Below are 22,952 nucleotides of genomic sequence, written 5' to 3'. Positions count from 1 at the left end.
GTTAATCAAATGACCGTCCTAAAATAGAAATAATGCACAATGATTTCTGCATTTAAATATGCTGTTACCAGAAATGACTGAGCTGCATTGAGAAGAATGAGGAAGAAGCCAGTCAAATTGCTGCTTACTTTATTGTGTTTAATATTCAGCTTCATTAAAATTAATAATATATAATTTCATTAAACATTACAGAAGAATCAAAAGTGTAGAAAGAAAAATAAGTAAATTAAGATATGTTAAAAGAGTAAAAGAGTATAGTTTAAGCTATACTTAGAAAATATATTCAAATCATTTTCAAATCTGAAATAATTAAAGCAAGGTCTGACAGATAGCAAAATAATCTGTTATCCGCTCTTCATTCCCCACACTTGGTTGAAGTGCATTCACAGCTCTCAACGTAGATGTACTGGTGCGAGATCTCTTTGTTATTTGGACACTTCAGCTTCACTTCTTTCATGCTAGTTTTCGTCTCCCGGCAACAAGAACAGACGTGTATTATTGAGTGTTGCTCCATTGAATACCTGTGCCCAAAAAAGTGTAAATGAGTTTATAAGTGACTCCCAGTTTTGGTTGGGTTGTGACCGGAAGTGTACAGCTTATTAAAAGATAACAAATCATGCTCTCTTACATTGACTTGGTACCACATTGGCCACTGCAGGATGTAATTTCTATAGGATCGATGGATATGCAGTTGTTTGCGCTCACTCTCTCTGTAGTTCTTACGACTGCACAGTTTTTACGATCACCTGAATAAGATAAGCGAGAGATAAGCGTTGGCCCTATTGACATGGCTAGAATAAATCATATTTGATTAATTATTTGATTTATCTGATATCTTATTTAAAGCAATGGCATTTGTGCATTTTTAAATGTCCAAACACATCTTGTCTATTGAATATTTCATAGTCTGCTATAAACTTGACATGATTATAAAAAATGTTGCCCATGTTATTGGTCAGAGAATATATCTTACAGGTTTTGCAGCATCCATTTGCATCCATTCTCTCAGTCCCCTGTATGAAAACAAATCCTTATTACATCAGAGCCATACAGCATTTCTCATGCATTCGTGGTACACAGTCATACATCGCACAAAATATACAAAATATCATGTTTGACCTACATGCTAATGCTACAGATAGTGTACTTACCGGCACACAATCAGCTGGATTAAAGGCCGGGCATTTCATTATTGACTTTTCAATCAAATACTCTCCATCAACCTCACGGCAGACCACCCCCTCGCATTTAGAACTGTGTATTTCTCCAACCTAATAAAATCAGATAGGGCAGATAAGTACTGAAAAACCAATGACATTTTTTTTTTGGATTGGTGAAATAGAAGTTTGAAGAAAGACGCACCTTGAGAATTTGTGAGATGTTGTTTGCGTTTTTATACAAACATCCTGTTGGCTTACATTTTACACAACACTCTCCTTCAACCTTTACCTCTTCAAAGCCCTTTGGGGTGCAAAGATAAATTTATATGTTCAATAGACCACTGTCAACTTGATTCTTGTAAATCCATGGATATATTCTTGTAAATATCATGGATCTGTAACTCTTACATACTACTCAAACCTTAACATTAATTAAAACTTCACTATTAGTATGTAGCTAAAGTATGGTTAGACTTACAAATATTATACAACCTGATCAAAAGGATGATATTACCTCTCCACAGGGTTCACATTTTATTGGAGAACATTGCATAATATGTAGGTTAGTCTTTGGGTTCTTTTCCATTCCACATGTGCAATCGTTGCATGAATCTGTTGGGATTTTAACACCAGGCTAGAGAAAAGGACAGAATTGGTAAAGTGAACCCATCACTGCAAAATTAGAAATGCTTTATTTGTGTGTAAGTATGTTGTGTTAGTAATGCATTTTTTGGTGTTATGATGTAACGTTCTTGTACTCACCTTGTACTCATTGTCATTGTAAACACAGACATTTTTGGGCACTGATCAGAAAAAAAATAATGAATTAGTGATTGTTTAATAAAATATATATAGAAAATATGCTCTTACAAAAATAATAAACACTGTTAAGGTGCTGTGTGTACAATTGCTTAGAGAAAAATGTGTATAAAAAGTTCTAGTAAATAAATATAAAACTTACCACAGGGCGGGCAGCAGCCGTCCTCAGATTTAGTTCTTGCTAACTCGTATCCAATGTCACATTTCGTCATAAGACACAGCTCCATATTGCATTCTGAATTGAAAAAAGTGGAAAAAATTGAAAAAAGCTTTTTAAAAATGATTGTTGACTTTTATGGTGCATTTTTAAAAAATTGTCATGACTATTTAGATAAAAAGAGCGCTTTTTTCCCCCTGCACAGCTTAAAGTTTAGCAATGAAGGCCAAAGTATAGTCCATTTTTTATTCCTATGCGCAAGGGTCCTTGTACAATGTGCGTGACTCGATTTTTGTCTTCAGGATTTTTGAAACCAGGGGCGGAGTGGGACCAAAAAATCTACTGGGAAATTTTATAGACCACCGGCCCTCCGTGGTCAAAAAAAAAAAAAAAAAAAAAAAAACTAAGGTCTCAGATTTGTATTAAAACAAGGGTAATACAAATAGTAATCATTCTGCAAGAAAACTTTTCAAAATAATAATAAAATCATTAAATCATGGCTAATTTTCCTAAATGAGTAACTATACAAAATGATACCTGTTTGAAAGACGGGGATGCGCACCTGTCAATCTATTACATAACAGAGCAAGGCCAGAGACGAAGGTGCTCTTAAACAGGAAATAATAGGCCTATATGGAATAATTTGTGCATCTTTGAATAACTGTAAGAATATTTCCTTTAAATATAATTTTTGTCATACAGTTTAATAATGATAATGTTTTTTCCACTGTTATTGCTTATTTAGACTTGTTAGTACGGTTAACAGCGTGTTTAACGCATTTACCTCAGAGTTTATTTCAGTAATACTGTTGTTTTTTCCGTAATAATTATACAATTTACATGTCAATCCTGCTTCCTTGTCTGTTTATTCATTTCATTATGGTGTTATGTTAAGTTATATGTGGATATTTATTGCTATATGAGACTTTCATTGCTGTTATATGAATACTCTTACATTCAAATCATCGGAATAATGTGTGCATCTTTGAATAACTGTAAGAATACAGTTCCTTTGAAAATATTTTTTGTCAAAGTTTTGAAAAAATAATAGTGAGGATATCTATTGCCGTATTGCTGTTGAAAACTCTTTTCTATAATATGGAAACACATATTAGGATATATATAATGTGATACCTCAAAGTTACCCTTCTAATTTTTATTTATGATATAGCCTATGTGGAGATAAATAAACCTTTGCAAGTCTGCTGATTTGATCCATTCATGTCCTGACCTCCAGGCTAGAGATTTGAAACATCCTTAATCCACACTTATTAGTCTATCGAATAGTCTGTCAGCGTGACGGATATGACCGCATACGTTCTGCAATAAACAGGCGTTCGTTGGATTTTTACATCAAATTCTGACAGGCTATGCCATTTGGGGAGGAGCCATTCACTGATCTCCCTATATTTTAAAAAAACCTAGACATGGTTGGACCTGCCGAACACACTTTTATATACTGTGTTGAGCAGAGAGGCTGCACAGTTTGACCAGCGGGAGGTAGGAAGCGGCCGCACATCAGGCCACCAGATGGGGTTGCTATATAACTCGCAATGTATAACGATTATCAGACCGGCCCTTGCGGCCTCAAAACTCTACCAGCCCACCGGGAAAAGTCCAGACTCTCCCGATTGCCACTCCGCTACTGCTTGAAACTCCATGTACATTGTTCATGTAAGAGTATGTAGTATGGCCATGAGAGGAACTGCAAATTGTCGCAATGTGCATCTGTTGAATGTCAGCGGATGTGTATGAGTCAAATGAACTATGCTTTGCAAGGCTGTGCATTCAATTTTAAGTTCATGTTTGTTTTATTTTTGTCTGCTTAGTCTAATTCTTCAATCTGGTGCAATTTGGGAAACCACTGTATTCGTTGTCTTGTAATGATAACTCACCACATGTTGGACAGCAGTTTGTTATAGTTGTTTTGTATTGTTCACCACAGGGCTTTGTTTTTGGACACTTAACAGGCTCTTGCACAACACCAAAGCTCTCCCTGGAACACCTATATGTTGTACAATTGACGGTCCATGAATCCCCAGGCTACAGGATATGAGAGTTAGTTATTGTAATGTTAATGTGTAAAGTTATTTTTATGAATGATTATAAGCCTGATCAAATGTTTATGCACTAAAAAATTATTGAAAACACTAGCCGTTTATTTCATGTAATTGTTATACTCTGCTTTAAGCACAATCTCAGGAGGAAATATCATGTAAATCATACCTGTCTAGATAATCCATCTGGGCCAATGCAATCTACAAGCATGGATTTAAAACACATCAACAAAAAATATTACTTCAAGATGCATTCATCTTACAAACAGGGTGAGTAAATACAATAACATTTCTTACCGCAGTTAGCTGTACATTGATCTGACGTTGAACTAAGTAGATATGTGTTATCTGGACAGAAACAGCCTTCCATATACTTTGGATCTTGGCATTCATTGTGCACAAACATTTCGTTGTATCTTGTTTTAGGTAATAAAAAGAAAGATGTTTAAAATGTGTTGAATACAGTACATTAAGGAGCATTGCAGGACTACAATGTAACCATGTATTTAAACTCTCCAAAAGAAAGCTACAAAAGTTGTCACTGTAAAGTACCTTTTATAAAGGTCCTAATATGTAGGCTACCATTTTGGTAGCAGTATGTACCTCTAATGTGTACACCAATATGAACCTTTAGGTACAAAAGTGTACTTATTTAACTTTTAGGTACATCCTTGAACCTTTATTTCTGAGAATTTAGGACTTATTTTTGAATAGAAAGATTACCTTGTACTGCAGGTTTTTTCCACCTTTGGTCCACATGCCTTGTAGACTTTGTGATCGGCACACTTGTAGTCTATTATAGAAATCAACAGAAATGAATGATTATGATAGAAAAAGCTATTAAAGCTGGAGTAAAACCAATTGTCGTAAGGGTTTACTAATGGGTGTTTGTGGTAATGCACTGACCATTCCTTGATTTGTAGGTATATTTAATATGCTAATATGCATGATTTGGAATTAATTAGGTTCATTCGTCAAAAAATTATTTGTTTGAATGGACATAGGCTTTTTGAAAAAACAAAGTAACACATTTGGTTCTTCCTGTTTTCTTACCACAGAGTCCTTTAGGTTCAGTTGAGTTTCTCCAGTCAATACAGATAGATGCCTCACCACACGTTCGTGCATAAGCCTCCAGACTGGTACAGGCCATAGATTCACTTTTCTTGTTGCATATGTCATATTTACATGCGTCATAGTAGCTTTGATAGGGCACCACTGCATGGCAACTCTTGAACAAACTGTATTAAATACAAAACAGTGGAAATGAATAGATGTGAAGTAGGTTTTAAAAAATAGATGTGAATTGTGGTTAGGTTTTAAAAATGTGAAATGAGTGATTGTGTGGTTGTCTGTGGCTTACTCGCTTTTGATGAGTTCACAGTTTTGTGCATTGCAGCTGGAGCCTTTAGATGGTGGTTGTGGAGATGTTTGACATTCTGGGCTGTCTGCCCACAGTTGTGCCATATTCCCACATGATTCATCCGTTTGTCCATCAGGACGTCTGCAGTCATTTGTAGGGTTGTTGTCACAGACCCCTTGAATTAGCAATATCATTGAAAATTTAATATTAACAAGTCAGACCCGCCAGCGAGTCCAAAACTGCATCATCAATGTTTTTTCAAAGATATAAGTTGTGAAGCAGAAACAAGAAATTTTTTTTATCAATTTACGCCCAATTCTGCAAAAAATGTTAATTATATTGCAGAGCAGCATAATATTGTGGCACAGGCAACATGGAATGAAACCCTGTCGTAGTCTTATGCACAGATAAATCGTTAAAAAAAAACATTTTTGTCCCCTTATAATGATTGTGACATAAGAGATCTAATATATACTCACCACACTGTCCTTCTGTATTACCACTGAATTCAGAGAATGGAAGTTTGACCTCAAAACCATGATGATTAACTAAAATTTCTGCTTTAATTTCAGGGATGCTCAAAGTCACAGCCATTCCAGACGTGGTGATGGAGAAGTCTTCATTACTGTATGTTGGGATCTTTACATCATTATTGACATAGACCTGTGGGTAATAATGTCTTTATGAGTAATAATAAATATATATATTTTATATTGAAATGTTCTTTTAAACTCACATCACTACATAGCATACGGATGTGTGTTTTGTGTGCTCAGGATACACTGCAGGATTTTTGCAGTCCTATAAGTTCATTATTTTATTACACTGTGCAACATGTATAATTTAAACTTGGATACGACAAGCATGTAGGCTATTCGATGATGACACCTATTGAATCAAAGGCTTTAGCGGCTGCGACACATGTTAGCGCAGGGGTGGGCATTCCTAATCCTGGAGGGTCACTGTCCTGCAAAGTTTAGCTCCAACCCTAATCAAACACACCTGGAAATCCCAATCAAAGGCTTCAGTATGATTTGGAAATTACATTCAGATGTGTTTGATTAGGGTTCAAGCTAAACTTTGCAGGACAGTGGCCCTCCAGGACCAGGAATGCCCACCCCTGTGTTAGCGCGTTATCAGCATGCAGTAATGGTAAACAAATACCGGTACGCAGTTTGTAGCAGCAAACACACTGTGCTTTGATCATGCTAAATTTCTGACACTTTCAGAAATCTTTGGTCACAAGACAGGATAAACGGCCGTCTTTGAACCTCTCTCACTGTACGACATAGGACCACCAATTAAAGCAACGCCAAAGAGTTTTTTTTTTTACCTTAAAATAACATTTCCAAAAAAGTTTCAGTGGTTCATCCACTCAAAACAGGGTGAATGGCACTTTCACATTCGCTTTGCAGCCCTCTATCGGCCAAAACCGCACTAAAGAAGTTTCCAACCGTCGGGTAGTGGTCCTATAGTTCGAGTGAAAACTACAAAAACTTGCTTTACGGCAGACCTACAATCCAATCGGAGCCAGCTATGCTGCAGTATTTACGACAGTGGTAATGAACAATTACGCTTCTAACCTGTAGGGGGAGCAAAGAGCCATAAGTCTTTAGCGTTGCTTTAAGGGCCATGATCACAGAAATCGCCACAATTGTTTTATGATGGTAATCTTTCATCTGGTACAGCCAAAAATAGTGCAGCGTATCCCTTAAGTGTGTAAATATCACATTGTTACAGAGTTTTTGGAGTAAAATGTGTAGATAATGACCAAATTTTCTTTACTAGGTGAGCTATTCCTTTTAGTAACTTTGCTTAACAAGTATGTTTGAACAGACTTGTCTGTATTAGTCCTGGAACTTACCTGAATATCCTCGCTGTAGCTTGTTATCTTGATATTATAGGATTTGTAGTTCACAATCACATACTCGGGGCAAGCAAAATTTTTTGCAGTGTTACAGTAATAGTTTTTAACATGGACATTGATATCATATTTAGGAACAATTTCTTTGACCAACACGTAGGAACAGTTTCCTTGGAAAGCATAATATGTTCCGTCAAATGTTTTGTAGTGAGGGTCACCCCAGCCACTGCATTTACCTGTTGTTTCAGAAAAACAAGTTAAATAAAATATATTGCTAAAGACAGTGGTTACTATTTGTATGGTAAGAAACGTTATCATTTCTATATAAAAAAAAGGCAAACTTACATTGGCATTCATATTTAGAGCAGCAGCCATTGTTGTAATAGACTTTCTCAGGTGTAAGTCCATTAGCACATGTAGGTACCACGGCGTCATTTGTGTCACACTGCACAGGGGTGGAGGTCACCGTCCCTTCTGTGCATGTTTTTGTTATACATTCTTCAGTCCATGATTCTCCATTCTGTTACAAATAATTCAAATAATATTGTTTGCCCCATTTTAAATGAACTTGATTTTTAATACACCAATGGAAATTGTACATATCAAATTCTGATTGTTTTATTTTTTAGATTACCTTTCGGTTGACATCATTACAATCATTTGTAACTGTTGAAACAGGAACTGTAGTGGTTTTATAACACGGGTTCTTTGTTACTTCAACAAAACAACTTGAGTTGCAGTAAGCAGTGTAGCACCAGTCTGCTTTATCAGTTTGGTTGTATATCATAGACCCTGGTTATATATGATAGATAGCACAGAGTTAAAGTTGACATAATGATTGCCATTATTAATGGTAAAACATTAGTAAGGCATTTTTGATTCTGATTTGGCATAGCGTTTACACTATCTCACATCACGTTAAATGTGAGCAAGTCAGACGTGGTTGTGTCAGAAGCAAGGTTGTTGTCGATGTGCGAGTGGAGAAGGCAGAAAGGAATAAAACCTTGTATGCCAGGCTCCTATGTCCCTGCCGCTGCTTAAGTAGATGCAGTAGTCCTGAACCTTAGCTACACCTTGTCATATTGTAAGTCAACGTGAAGTGTTTGAATTCATGTGGCACTGCGAAGAAAGAGCGTTGTGTGACATCAAAGTACCGTGAGGGTGACTCGAAAGCATATTGCTTTCACGCTATTTTGATGACACACACCGATCAGTTTGCAGTAGTTTTGAAATGGATCACAAAACTCACGATTCCGATCATATTACAGTTTTTGACGGATCAAATTATTTTTTAAATTAGCAAAAAACAAAGTTGCACATTAAGTGAAATATCGCTGCAGCACACTCAAGTTGGACGTGAACGCTGTGACACACAGTTTGGACAGGCAGTCATTCAAATCAGTTATGCACAAAAATCTGATTTAAACTGACAGTATGACAACACTCATAGAAAAAGCACATAAAAGAGAAATTTATATGAATGTGTGTTTACCTGGAGGGAATGTTTCATTTGCGAATGTGCAGTAACAACTTGTTGTAATTTGTTCTTGGGGTAAAGTGGTATGAGATATTTGTTCAGTTGATTTTGTTAAGACTGTAAACTTTGTTGATGTTTCTGTCACTGTAGTAGATAATGGATTTGATGTTGTAGCAGTAATGGTGGAAGTAGCAGTTTCTTTTGTTAATTGTGTAGTTGGTTGTGTTGTTCCTGTTGATGGTCCTGTAGATGTGGACACACCAGTGGTTTGTGTAGCTGTTAATGGTTGTGTTGTTGGTTGTGTTGTTTCCTCTGTTAATGGTTGTGTTGTTGATTGTGCTGTTCCTGTTGATGGTCCTGCAGTTGTGGACACAAAAGTGGTTTGTGTAGCTGTTGTTGGTTGTGTTGTTGATGGCCCTGCAGTTGTGGACACACCAGTGGTTTGTGTAGCTGTTGTTGGCTGTGTTGTTGATGGTCCTGTTGTTCTGGACACACCAGTTGTATGAGCAGCTGTTGATATTTGTGTTGTTTCCTCTTTTAATGGTGGTGTTGTTGATTGTGCTGTTCCTGTAGATGCTCCTGCAGTTGTGGACAAACCAGTGGTTTGTGTAGCTGTTGTTGGATGTGTTGTTGAAGGCCCTGCAATTGTGGACACACCTGTGGCTTGTGTAGCTGTTGTTGGTTGTGTTGTTGATGGTCGTGCAGTTGTGGACACACCCGTGGTTTGTGTAGCTGTTAATAGTTCAGTTGTTGATGATCCTGCAGTTGTGGACACACCAGTGGTATAAGTAGCTGTTGATTCTTCTGTTGTCTCCTCTGTTAATAGTTCTGTTGTCTCCTCTGTTAATAGTTCTGTTGATGATGGTCCTGTAGTTGTGGACATACCAGTGGTATAAGTAGCTGTTGATTCTTGTGTTGTCTCCTCTGTTAATAGTTCTGTTGTCTCCTCTGTAAATAGTTCTGTTGTCTCCTCTGTTAATAGTTCTGTTGATGATGGTCCTGTAGTTGTGGACATACCAGTGGTATAAGTAGCTGTTGATTCTTGTGTTGTCTCCTCTGTTAATAGTTCTGTTGTCTCCTCTGTAAATAGTTCTGTTGTCTCCTCTGTTAATAGTTCTGTTGATGATGGTCCTGTAGTTGTGGACATACCAGTGGTATAAGTAGCTGTTGATTCTTGTGTTGTCTCCTCTGTTAATAGTTCTGTTGTCTCCTCTGTAAATAGTTCTGTTGTCTCCTCTGTTAATAGTTCTGTTGATGATGGTCCTGTAGTTGTGGACATACCAGTGGTATAAGTAGCTGTTGATTCTTGTGTTGTCTCCTCTGTTAATAGTTCTGTTGTCTCCTCTGTAAATAGTTCTGTTGTCTCCTCTGTTAATAGTTCTGTTGATGATGGTCCTGTAGTTGTGGACATACCAGTGGTATAAGTAGCTGTTGATTCTTGTGTTGTCTCCTCTGTTAATAGTTCTGTTGTCTCCTCTGTTAATAGTTCTGTTGTTGATGGTCCTGTAGTTGTGGACACACCAGTGGTATAAGTGGCTGTTGATTCTTGTGTTGTCTCCTCTGTTAATAGTTCTGTTGTCTCCTCTGTTAATAGTTCTGTTGATGATGGTCCTGTAGTTGTGGACATACCAGTGGTATAAGTAGCTGTTGATTCTTGTGTTGTCTCCTCTGTTAATAGTTCTGTTGTCTCCTCTGTTAATAGTTCTGTTGTTGGTGGTCCTGCAGTTGTGGACACACCAGTGGTATAAGTAGCTGTTGATTCTTGTGTTGTCTCCTCTGTTAATAGTTCTGTTGTCTCCTCTGTTAATAGTTCTGTTGATGATGGTCCTGTAGTTGTGGACATACCAGTGGTATAAGTAGCTGTTGATTCTTGTGTTGTCTCCTCTGTTAATAGTTCTGTTGTCTCCTCTGTTAATAGTTCTGTTGTTGGTGGTCCTGCAGTTGTGGACACACCAGTGGTATAAGTAGCTGTTGATTCTTCTGTTGTCTCCTCTGTTAATAGTTCTGTTGTTGATGGTCCTGTAGTTGTGGACACACCAGTGGTATAAGTAGCTGTTGATTCTTCTGTTGTCTCCTCTGTTAATAGTTGTGTTGTTGATGGTCCTGTAGTTGTGTACACACCAGTGATATGAGTAGTTGTTGATTCTTGTGTTGTTTCCTCTGTTAATAGTTCTGTTGTTGATGGTCCTGTAGTTGTGGTTACACCAGTGGTATAAGTAGCTGTTGATTCTTCTGTTGTCTCCTCTGTTAATAGTTGTGTTGTTGATGGTCCTGTAGTTGTGTACACACCAGTGATATGAGTAGTTGTTGATTCTTGTGTTGTTTCCTCTGTTAATAGTTTTGTTGTTGATGGTCCTATAGTTGTGGACACACCAGTGGTTTGTGTAGCTGTTGTTGGTTGTGTTGTTTTTGGTGGTCCTGTTGTTGTGGACACACCGGTGGTATATGTAGCTGTTGATTCTTGTGTTGTTTCCTCTGTTAATAGTTGTGTTGTTGATTGTCCTGTAGATGTGAACACACCAGTGGTTTGTGTAGCTGTTGTTGGTTGTGTTGTTGATGGTCCTGCAGTTGTGGGCACACCAGTCGTTTGTGTAGCTGTTGTTGGTTGTGTTGTTGATGGCCCTGCAGTTGTGGACACACCAGTGGTTTGTGTAGCTGTTGTTGGTTGTGTTGTTGATGGCCCTGCAGTTGTGGACACAGCAGTGGCATGTGTAGCTGTTGATACTTGTGTTGTTTTCTCTTTTATTTGTTGTGTTGTTGATTGTGCTGTTCCTGTTGATGGTCCTGCAGTTGTGGACAAACCAGTGGTTTGTGTAGCTGTTGTTGGTTGTGTTGTTGATGGCCCTGCAGTTGTGGACACACCAGTGGCATGAGTAGCTGTTGATACTTGTGTTGTTTCCTCTTTTAATGGTTGTGTCGTTGATTGTGCTGTTCCTGTTGATGGTCCTGCAGTGGAGGACACACCAGTGGTTTGTGTAGCTGTTGTTGGTTGTGTTGTTAATGGCCCTGCAGTTGTGGACACAGCAGTGGCATGAGTAGCTGTTGTTGGTTGTGTTGTTGATGGCCCTGCAGTTGTGGACACACCAGTGGCATGAGTAGCTGTTGATACTTGTGTTGTTTCCACTTTTATTGGTTGTGTTGTTGATTGTGCTGTTCCTGTTGATGGTCCTGTAGATGTGAACACACCGGTGGTTTGTGTAGCTGTTGTTGGTTGTGTTGTTGATGGCCCTGCAGTTGTGGACACACCAGTGGTTTGTGTAGCTGTTGTTGGTTGTGTTGTTGATGGCCCTGCAGTTGTGGACACAGCAGTGGCATGTGTAGCTGTTGATACTTGTGTTGTTTTCTCTTTTATTTGTTGTGTTGTTGATTGTGCTGTTCCTGTTGATGGTCCTGCAGTTGTGGACAAACCAGTGGTTTGTGTAGCTGTTGTTGGTTGTGTTGTTGATGGCCCTGCAGTTGTGGACACACCAGTGGCATGAGTAGCTGTTGATACTTGTGTTGTTTCCTCTTTTATTGGTTGTGTCGTTGATTGTGCTGTTCCTGTTGATGGTCCTGCAGTTGAGGACACACCAGTGGTTTGTGTAGCTGTTGTTGGTTGTGTTGTTAATGGCCCTGCAGTTGTGGACACAGCAGTGGCATGAGTAGCTGTTGTTGGTTGTGTTGTTGATGGCCCTGCAGTTGTGGACACACCAGTGGCATGAGTAGCTGTTGATACTTGTGTTGTTTCCACTTTTATTGGTTGTGTTGTTGATTGTGCTGTTCCTGTTGATGGTCCTGCAGTTGTGGACACACCAGTGGTTTGTGTAGCTGTTGTTGGTTGTGATGTTGATGGTCCTGTAATTGTGGACACACCAGTGGCATGAGTATCTGTTGATACTTGTGTTGTTTCCACTTTTATTGGTTGTGTTGTTGATTGTGCTGTTCCTGTTGGTGGTCCTGCAGTTGTGGACACACCAGTGGTTTGTGTAGCTGTTGTTGGTTGTGTTGTTGATGGTCCTGCAGTTGTGGACACACCAGTGGCATGAGTAGCTATTGATACTTGTGTTGTTTCCTCTTTTATTGGTTGTGTTGTTGATTGTGCTGTACCTGTTGATGGTCCTGCAGTTGTGGACAAACCAGTGGTTTGTGTAGCTGTTGTTGGTTGTGTTGTAGATGGTCCTGCAGTTGTGGACACACCAGTGGCATGAGTAGCTGTTGATACTTGTGTTGTTTCCACTTTTATTGGTTGTGTTGTTGATTGTGCTGTTCCTGTTGATGGTCCTGCAGTTGTGGACACACCAGTGGTTTGTGTAGCTGTTGTTGGTTGTGTTGTTGATGGTCCTGTAGTTGTGGACACACCAGTGGCATGAGTAGCTGTTGATACTTGTGTTGTTTCCACTTTTATTGGTTGTGTTGTTGATTGTGCTGTTCCTGTTGATGGTCCTGCAGTTGTGGACACACCAGTGGTTTGTGTAGCTGTTGTTGGTTGTGCTGTTGATGGTCCTGTAGTTGTTGACACACCAGTGGCATGAGTAGCTGTTGATACTTGTGTTGTTTCCACTTTTATTGTTTGTGTTGTTGATTGTGTTGTTCCTGCTAATGGTGTTGATTGTGCTGTTCCTGTTGATGGTCTTGCAGTTGTGGACACACCAGTGGTTTGTGTAGCTGTAGTTGGTTGTGTTGTTGATGGTCCTGTAGTTGTGGACACACCTGTGGCATGAGTAGCTGTTGATACTTGTGTTGTTTCCACTTTTATTGGTTGTGTTGTTGATTGTGCTGTTCCTGTTGATGGTCCTGCAGTTGTGGACACACCAGTGGTTTGTGTAGCTGTTGTTGGTTGTGTTGTTGATGGTCCTGTAGTTGTGGACACACCAGTGGCATGAGTAGCAGTTGATACTTGTGTTGTTTCCACTTTTATTGTTTGTGTTGTTGATTGTGTTGTTCCTGCTAATGGTGTTGATTGTGCTGTTCCTGTTGATGGTCTTGCAGTTGTGGACACACCAGTGGTTTGTGTAGCTGTAGTTGGTTGTGTTGTTGATGGTCCTGTAGTTGTGGACACACCTGTGGCATGAGTAGCTGTTGATACTTGTGTTGTTTCCACTTTTATTGGTTGTGTTGTTGATTGTGCTGTTCCTGTTGATGTTCCTGCAGTTGTGGACACACCAGTGGTTTGTGTAGCTGTTGTTGGTTGTGTTGTTGCTGGTCCTGTAGTTGTGGACACACCAGTGGCATGAGTAGCTGTTGATACTTGTGTTGTTTCCACTTTTATTGGTTGTGTTGTTGATTGTGCTGTTCCTGTCGATGGTCCTGCAGTTGTGGACACACCAGTGGTTTGTGTAGCTGTTGTTGGTTGTGTTGTAGATGGTCCTGTAGTTGTGGACACACCAGTGGCATGAGTAGCTGTTGATATTTGTGTTGTTTCCACTTTTATTGGTTGTGTTGTTGGTTGTGCTGTTCCTGTTGATGGTCCTGCAGTTGTGGACACACCAGTGGTTTGTGTAGCTGTTGTTGGTTGTGTTGTAGATGGTCCTGTAGTTGTGGACACACCAGTGGCATGAGTAGCTGTTGATACTTGTGTTGTTTCCACTTTTATTGGTTGTGTTGTTGATTGTGCTGTTCCTGTTGATGGTCCTGCAGTTGTGGACACACCAGTGGTTTGTGTAGCTGTTGTTGGTTGTGTTGTTGATGGTCCTGCAGTTGTGGACACACCAGTGGCATGAGTAGCTGTTGATACTTGTGTTGTTTCCACTTTTATTGGTTGTGTTGTTGATTGTGCTGTTCCTGTTGATGGTCCTGCAGTCGTGGACACACCGGTGGTTTGTGTAGCTGTTGTTGGTTGTGTTGTTGATGGTCCTGCAGTTGTGGACACCCCCGTGGCATGAGTAACAGTTGATACTTGTGTTGTTTCCACTTTTATTGGTTGTGTTGTTGATTGTGCTGTTCCTGTTGATGGTCCTGCAGTTGTGGACACACCAGTGGTTTGTGTAGCTGTTGTTGGTTGTGTTGTTGATGGTCCTGCAGTTGTGGACACACCAGTGGCATGAGTAGCTGTTGATACTTGTGTTGTTTCCACTTTTATTGGTTGTGTTGTTGATTGTGCTGTTCCTGTTGATGGTCCTGCAGTTGTGGACACACCAGTGGTTTGTGTAGCTGTTGTTGGTTGTGTTGTTGATGGTCCTGCATTTGTGGACACACTAGTGGCATGAGTAGCTGTTGATACTTGTGTTGTTTCCACTTTTATTGGTTGTGTTGTTGATTGTGCTGTTCCTGTTGATGGTCCTGCAGTTGTGGACACACCAGTGGTTTGTGTAGCTGTTGTTGGTTGTGTTGTAGATGGTCCTGTAGTTGTTGACACACCAGTGGCATGAGTAGCAGTTGATACTTGTGTTGTTTCCACTTTTATTGTTTGTGTTGTTGATTGTGTTGTTCCTGCTAATGGTGTTGATTGTGCTGTTCCTGTTGATGGTCTTGCAGTTGTGGACACACCAGTGGTTTGTGTAGCTGTAGTTGGTTGTGTTGTTGATGGTCCTGTAGTTGTGGAAACACCAGTGGCATGAGTAGCTGTTGATGCTTGTGTTGTTTCCCCTTTTATTGGTTGTGTTGTTGATTGTGCTGTTCCTGTTGATGGTCCTGCAGTTGTGGACACACCAGTGCTTTGTGTAGCTGTTGTTGGTTGTGTTGTTGATGGTCCTGCAGTTGTGGAAACACCAGTGGCATGAGTAGCTGTTGATGCTTGTGTTGTTTCCCCTTTTATTGGTTGTGTTGTTGATTGTGCTGTTCCTGTTGATGGTCCTGCAGTTGTGGACACACCAGTGGTTTGTGTAGCTGTTGTTGGTTGTGTTGTTGATGGTCCTGTAGTTGTGGAAACACCAGTGGCACGAGTAGCTGTTGATGCTTGTGTTGTTTCCCCTTTTATTGGTTGTGTTGTTGATTGTGCTGTTCCTGTTGATGGTCCTGCAGTTGTGGACACACCAGTTGTTTGTGTAGCTGTAGTTGGTTGTGTTGATGATGGTCCTGCAGTTGTGGACACACCAGTGGCATGAGTAGCTGTTGATACTTGTGTTGTTTCCCCTTTTATTGGTTGTGTTGTTGATTGTGCTGTTCCTGTTGATGGTCCTGCAGTTGTGGACACACCAGTTGTTTGTGTAGCTGTAGTTGGTTGTGTTGATGATGGTCCTGCAGTTGTGGACACACCAGTGGCATGAGTAGCTGTTGATACTTGTGTTGTTTCCCCTTTTATTGGTTGTGTTGTTGATTGTGCTGTTCCTGTTGATGGTCCTGCAGTTGTGGACACACCAGTGCTTTGTGTAGCTGTTGTTGGTTGTGTTGTTGATGGTCCTGTAGTTGTGGAAACACCAGTGGCATGAGTAGCTGTTGATGCTTGTGTTGTTTCCCCTTTTATTGGTTGTGTTGTTGATTGTGCTGTTCCTGTTGATGGTCCTGCAGTTGTGGACACACCAGTTGTTTGTGTAGCTGTAGTTGGTTGTGTTGATGATGGTCCTGCAGTTGTGGACACACCAGTGGCATGAGTAGCTGTTGATACTTGTGTTGTTTCCCCTTTTATTGGTTGTGTTGTTGATTGTGCTGTTCCTGTTGATGGTCCTGCAGTTGTGGACACACCAGTGGTTTGTGTAGCTGTTGTTGGTTTTGTTGTTGATGGTCCTGCAGTTGTGGACATACCAGTGCTTTGTGTAGCTGTTGTTGGTTGTGTTGTTGATGGTCCTGCAGTTGTGGAAACACCAGTGGCATGAGTAGCTGTTGATACTTGTGTTGTTTCCCCTTTTATTGGTTGTGTTGTTGATTGTGCTGTTCCTGTTGATGGTCCTGCAGTTGTGGACACACCAGTGGTTTGTGTAGCTGTTGTTGGTTGTGTTGTTGATGGTCCTGCAGTTGTGGACACACCAGTGGCATGAGTAGCTGTTGATGCTTGTGTTGTTTCCCCTTTTATTGGTTGTGTTGTTGATTGTGCTGTTCCTGTTGATGGTCCTGCAGTTGTGGACACACCAGTACTTTGTGTAGCTGTTGTTGGTTGTGTTGTTGATGGTCCTGCAGTTGTGGACACACCAGTGGCATGAGTAGCTGTTGATACTTGTGTTGTTTCCCCTTTTATTGGTTGTGTTGTTGATTGTGCTGTTCCTGTTGATGGTCCTGCAGTTGTGGACACACCAGTTGTTTGTGTAGCTGTAGTTGGTTGTGTTGATGATGGTCCTGCAGTTGTGGACACACCAGTGGCATGAGTAGCTGTTGATACTTGTGTTGTTTCCCCTTTTATTGGTTGTGTTGTTGACTGTGCTATTCCTGTTGATGGTCCTGCAGTGGTGGACACACCAGTGGTTTGTGTCGCTGTTGTTGGTTGTGTTGTTGATGGTCCTGCAGTGGTGGACACACCAGTGGTTTGTGTAGCTGTTGTTGGTTGTGTTGTAGATGGTCCTGCAGTTGTGGACACACCAGTGGCATGAGTAGCTGTTGATACTTGTGTTGTTTCCACTTTTATTGGTTGTGTTGTTGATTGTGCTGTTCCTGTTGATGGTCCTGCAGTTGTGGACACACCAGTGGTTTGTGTAGCTGTTGTTGGTTGTGTTGTTGATGGTCCTGCAGTTGTGGACACACCAGTGGTTTGTGTAGCTGTTGTTGGTTGTGTTGTAGATGGTCCTGTAGTTGTGGACACACCAGTGGCATGAGTAGCTGTTGATACTTGTGTTGTTTCCACTTTTATTGGTTGTGTTGTTGATTGTGCTGTTCCTGTTGATGGTCCTGCAGTTGTGGACACACCGGTGGTTTGTGTAGCTGTTGTTGGTTGTGTTGTTGATGGTCCTGCAGTTGTGGACACACCCGTGGCATGAGTAGCTGTTGATACTTGTGTTGTTTCCACTTTTATTGGTTGTGTTGTTGATTGTGCGGTTCCTGTTGATGGTCCTGCAGTTGTGGACACACCAGTGGTTTGTGTAGTTGTTGTTGGTTGTGTTGTTGATGGTCCTGAAGTTGTGGACACACCAGTGGCTTTTGTAGCTGTTGTTGGTTGTGTTGTTGATGGTCCTGCAGTTGTGGACACACCAGTGGCATGAGTAGCTGTTGATACTTGTGTTGTTTCGACTTTTATTGGTTGTGTTGTTGATTGTGATGTGCCTGTTAATGTTGTTGTTGATTGTGCTATACCTGTTGATGGTCCTGCAGTTGTGGACACACCAGTGGTTTGTGTAGCTGTTTTTGGTTGTGTTGTATATGGTCCTGCAGTTGTGGACACACCAGTGGCATGAGTAGCTGTTGATACTTGTGTTGTTTCCACTTTTATTGGTTGTGTTGTTGATTGTGCTGTTCCTGCTAATGGTGTTGTTGATTGTGCTGTTCCTGTTCCTGCAGTTGTGGACACACCAGTGGTTTGTGTAGCTGTTGTTGGTTGTGTTGTTGATGGTCCTGCAGTTGTGGACACACCAGTGGTTTGTGTAGCTGTTGTTGGTTGTGTTGTAGATGGTCCTGTAGTTGTGGACACACCAGTGGCATGAGTAGCTGTTGATACTTGTGTTGTTTCCACTTTTATTGGTTGTGTTGTTGATTGTGCTGTTCCTGTTGATGGTCCTGCAGTTGTGGACACACCAGTGGTTTGTGTAGCTGTTGTTGGTTGTGGTGTTGATGATCCTGCAGTTGTGGACACACCAGTGGCATGAGTAGCTGTTGATACTTGTGTTGTTTCCACTTTTATTGGTTGTGTTGTTGATTGTGCTGTTCCTGTTGATGGTCCTGCAGTTGTGGACACACCAGAGGTTTGTGTAGCTGTTGTTGGTTGTGTTGTTGATGGTCCTGCAGTTGTGGACACCCCAGTGGGATGAGTAGCTGTTGATACTTGTGTTGTTTCCACTTTTATTGGTTGTGTTGTTGATTGTGCTGTTCCTGTTGATGGTCCTGCAGTTGTGGACACACCGGTGGTTTGTGTAGCTGTTGTTGGTTGTGTTGTTGATGGTCCTCCAGTTGTGGACACACCAGTGGTTTGTGTAGCTGTTGTTGGTTGTGTTGTAGATTGTCCTGTAGTTGTGGACACACCAGTGGCATGAGTAGCTGTTGATACTTGTGTTGTTTCCACTTTTATTGGTTGTGTTGTTGATTGTGCTGTTCCTGTTGATGGTCCTGCAGTTGTGGACACACCAGTCGTTTGTGTAGCTGTTGTTGGTTGTGTTGTTGATGGTCCTGTAGTTGTGGACACACCAGTGGCATGAGTAGCTGTTGATACTTGTGTTGTTTCCACTTTTATTGGTTGTGTTGTTGATTGTGCTGTTCCTGTTGATGGTCCTGCAGTTGTGGACACACCAGTGGTTTGTGTAGCTGTTGTTGGTTGTGTTGTAGATGGTCCTGTAGTTGTTGACACACCAGTGGCATGAGTAGCTGTTGATACTTGTGTTGTTTCCACTTTTATTGGTTGTGTTGTTGATTGTGCTGTTCCTGGTCCTGCAGTTGTGGACACACCAGTGGTTTGTGTAGCTGTTGTTGGTTGTGTTGTAGATGGTCCTGTAGTTGTGGACACACCAGTGGCATGAGTAGCTGTTGATACTTGTGTTGTTTCCACTTTTATTGGTTGTGTTGTTGATTGTGCTGTTCCTGGTCCTGCAGTTGTGGACACACCAGTGGTTTGTGTAGCTGTTGTTGGTTGTGTTGTTGATGGTCCTGCAGTTGTGGACACACCAGTGGTTTGTGTAGCTGTTGTTGGTTGTGTTGTTGATGGTCCTGCAGTTGTGGACACACCAGTGGCTTGTGTAGCTGTTGTTGGTTGTGTTGTTGATGGTCCTGCAGTTGTGGACACACCAGTGGCATGAGTAGCTGTTGATACTTGTGTTGTTTCGACTTTTATTGGTTGTGTTGTTGATTGTGATGTGCCTGTTAATGTTGTTGTTGATTGTGCTGTTCCTGTTGATGGTCCAGAAGTTGTGGACACACCAGTGGTTTGTGTAGCTGTTGTTGGTTGTGTTGTTGATGGTCCTGCAGTTGTGGACACACCAGTGGCATGTGTAGCTGATGTTGGTTGTGTTGTTGATGGTCCTGCAGTTGTGGACACACCAGTGGCATGAGTAGCTGTTGATACTTGTGTTGTTTCCACTTTTATTGGTTGTGTTGTTGATTGTGCTGTTCCTGTTGATGGTCCTGCAGTTGTGGACACACCGGTGGTTTGTGTAGCTGTTGTTGGTTGTGTTGTTGATGGTCCTCCAGTTGTGGACACACCAGTGGTTTGTGTAGCTGTTGTTGGTTGTGTTGTTGATGGTCCTGTAGTTGTGGACACACCAGTGGCATGAGTAGCTGTTGATACTTGTGTTGTTTCGACTTTTATTGGTTGTGTTGTTGATTGTGCTGTTCCTGTTGATGGTCCTGTAGTTGTTGACACACCAGTGGCATGAGTAGCTGTTGATACTTGTGTTGTTTCCACTTTTATTGGTTGTGTTGTTGATTGTGCTGTTCCTGTTGATGGTCCTGTAGTTGTTGACACACCAGTGGCATGAGTAGCTGTTGATACTTGTGTTGTTTCCACTTTTATTGTTTGTGTTGTTGATTGTGTTGTTCCTGCTAATGGTGTTGTTGATTGTGCTGTTCCTGTTGATGGTCCTGCAGTTGTGGACACACCAGTGGTTTGTGTAGCTGTTGTTGGTTGTGTTGTTGATGGTCCTGCAGTTGTGGACACACCAGTGGCATGAGTAGCTGTTGATACTTGTGTTGTTTCCACTTTTATTGGTTGTGTTGTTGATTGTGTTGTTCCTGCAGTTGTGGACACACCAGTGGCTTGTGTAGCTGTTGTTGGTTGTGTTGTTGATGGTCCTGCAGTTGTGGACACACCAGTGGCATGAGTAGCTGTTGATACTTGTGATGTTTCGACTTTTATTGGTTGTGTTGTTGATTGTGATGTGCCTGTTAATGTTGTTGTTGATTGTGCTGTTCCTGTTGATTGTCCTGCAGTTGTGGACACACCAGTGGTTTGTGTAGCTGTTGTTGGTTGTGTTGTTGATGGTCCTGCAGTTGTGGACACACCAGTGGCATGTGTAGCTGATGTTGGTTGTGTTGTTGATGGTCCTGCAGTTGTGGACACACCAGTGGCATGAGTAGCTGTTGATACTTGTGTTGTTTCGACTTTTATTGGTTGTGTTGTTGATTGTGATGTGCCTGTTAATGTTGTTGTTGATTGTGCTGTTCCTGTTGATGGTCCAGCAGTTGTGGACACACCAGTGGTTTGTGTAGTTGTTGTTGGTTGTGTTGTTGATGATCCTGCAGTTGTGGACACACCAGTGCCTTGTGTAGCTGTTGTTGGTTGTGTTGTTGATGGTCCTGTAGTTGTGGACACACCAGTGGCATGAGTAGCTGTTGATACTTGTGTTGTTTCGACTTTTATTGGTTGTGTTGTTGATTGTGCTGTTCCTGTTGATGGTCCTGTAGTTGTTGACACACCAGTGGCATGAGTAGCTGTTGATACTTGTGTTGTTTCGACTTTTATTGGTTGTGTTGTTGATTGTGCTGTTCCTGTTGATGGTCCTGTAGTTGTGGACACACCAGTGGCATGAGTAGCAGTTGATACTTGTGTTGTTTCCACTTTTATTGTTTGTGTTGTTGATTGTGTTGTTCCTGCTAATGGTGTTGATTGTGCTGTTCCTGTTGATGGTCTTGCAGTTGTGGACACACCAGTGGTTTGTGTAGCTGTAGTTGGTTGTGTTGTTGATGGTCCTGTAGTTGTGGACACACCAGTGGCATGAGTAGCTGTTGATACTTGTGTTGTTTCCACTTTTATTGGTTGTGTTGTTGATTGTGCTGTTCCTGTTGATGGTCCTGCAGTTGTGGACACACCAGTGGTTTGTGTAGCTGTTGTTGGTTGTGGTGTTGATGGTCCTGCAGTTGTGGACACACCAGTGGCATGAGTAGCTGTTGATACTTGTGTTGTTTCCACTTTTATTGGTTGTGTTGTTGATTGTGCTGTTCCTGTTGATGGTCCTGTAGTTGTGGACACACCAGTCGTTTGTGTAGCTGTTGTTGGTTGTGTTGTTGATGGTCCTGTAGTTGTGGACACACCAGTGGCATGAGTAGCTGTTGATACTTGTGTTGTTTCCACTTTTATTGGTTGTGTTGTTGATTGTGCTGTTCCTGTTGATGATCCTGCAGTTGTGGACACACCAGTCGTTTGTGTAGCTGTTGTTGGTTGTGATGTTGATGGTCCTTTAGTTGTGGACACACCAGTGGCATGAGTAGCTGTTGATACTTGTGTTGTTTCCACTTTTATTGGTTGTGTTGTTGATTGTGCTGTTCCTGTTGATGGTCCTGCAGTTGTGGACACACCAGTGGTTTGTGTAGCTGTTGTTGGTTGTGTTGTAGATGGTCCTGTAGTTGTGGACACACCAGTGGCATGAGTAGCTGTTGATACTTGTGTTGTTTCCACTTGTATTGGTTGTGTTGTTGATTGTGCTGTTCCTGTTGATGTTCCTGCAGTTGTGGACACACCAGTGGTTCGTGTAGCTGTTGTTGGTTGTGTTGTTGATGGTCCTGTAGTTGTCGTCGTTTGAGTAGCTGTTGATTGTTGTGTCGTTTGCTCTGTTAATGATTGTGTGGTTGATTGTGCTGTTCCTGTTGACTGTCCTGTAGATGCGGAGATACCAGTGGTTTGTGTAGCTGTTGTTGGTTGTGTTGCTGATGGTCCTGTAGTTGTGGACACAACAGTGGTATGAGTAGCTTTTTCTTGTTGAGTTGTTGATGGTCCAGTAGATGTGGACATACCAGTTGTTTCAGTAGCTGTTGCTGGTTGTGTTGTTGTTGATGGTTGTGTGGTCGTTGATGTTGCTGTTGTTTTTTTACTTTGGAAAGTAAAAGGTGTAGCTGTTGTGATGCAATTTTCCATATATCTAATTATTGTTGCATTTGATCCACACACAGCTTTGAAACACAAGCCGTTTCCATCTGTGGTGTGGTACACTTCTTCTCCAATCGTGAACTCCTTCCCATCATATACACATGTATGACAATCTATCTCTGTGACGCATTTTTGGGTTTCTTCCTTAAAAAATGGCCTGTCAGAAGGGCACTGAGGAAAACACCCTATGTAAGTAAAAAATGAGTAGAAGG

At 41.2% G+C, this 22,952-nt stretch overlaps 1 protein-coding gene across 2 annotated transcripts in view; it reads right to left on the bottom strand.

Moving 5' to 3' along the window:
- Positions 1-115: 115 nt before the first annotated feature.
- LOC129434075 (uncharacterized) overlaps positions 116-22,952 on the bottom strand; it is a 48,183-nt gene continuing 25,346 nt past the window's right edge. For both annotated transcript variants that reach the window (XM_055192921.2, XM_055192922.2), the window contains exons 26-44: positions 8,910-22,925; positions 8,052-8,209; positions 7,763-7,937; positions 7,418-7,653; positions 6,033-6,216; positions 5,554-5,728; positions 5,247-5,431; positions 4,917-4,986; positions 4,491-4,609; positions 4,363-4,394; positions 4,032-4,179; positions 2,122-2,214; positions 1,923-1,963; positions 1,675-1,794; positions 1,363-1,461; positions 1,152-1,271; positions 974-1,013; positions 629-746; positions 116-521 (exon numbers count right to left, since the gene is read on the bottom strand). In XM_055192921.2, coding sequence (XP_055048896.2) covers positions 356-521; positions 629-746; positions 974-1,013; positions 1,152-1,271; positions 1,363-1,461; positions 1,675-1,794; positions 1,923-1,963; positions 2,122-2,214; positions 4,032-4,179; positions 4,363-4,394; positions 4,491-4,609; positions 4,917-4,986; positions 5,247-5,431; positions 5,554-5,728; positions 6,033-6,216; positions 7,418-7,653; positions 7,763-7,937; positions 8,052-8,209; positions 8,910-22,925 — 16,295 coding nt within the window. In that variant the 3' untranslated portion in view covers positions 116-355. The remainder of the gene's footprint in view (positions 522-628; positions 747-973; positions 1,014-1,151; positions 1,272-1,362; positions 1,462-1,674; positions 1,795-1,922; positions 1,964-2,121; positions 2,215-4,031; positions 4,180-4,362; positions 4,395-4,490; positions 4,610-4,916; positions 4,987-5,246; positions 5,432-5,553; positions 5,729-6,032; positions 6,217-7,417; positions 7,654-7,762; positions 7,938-8,051; positions 8,210-8,909; positions 22,926-22,952) is intronic.

Source organism: Misgurnus anguillicaudatus, chromosome 6 (assembly GCF_027580225.2).
Source record: "Misgurnus anguillicaudatus chromosome 6, ASM2758022v2, whole genome shotgun sequence".
NCBI lineage: Eukaryota > Metazoa > Chordata > Actinopteri > Cypriniformes > Cobitidae > Misgurnus > Misgurnus anguillicaudatus.
The sequence above is the reverse complement of the archived record's forward strand: the minus strand, read 5'-3'. Positions and strand labels throughout refer to the sequence as shown.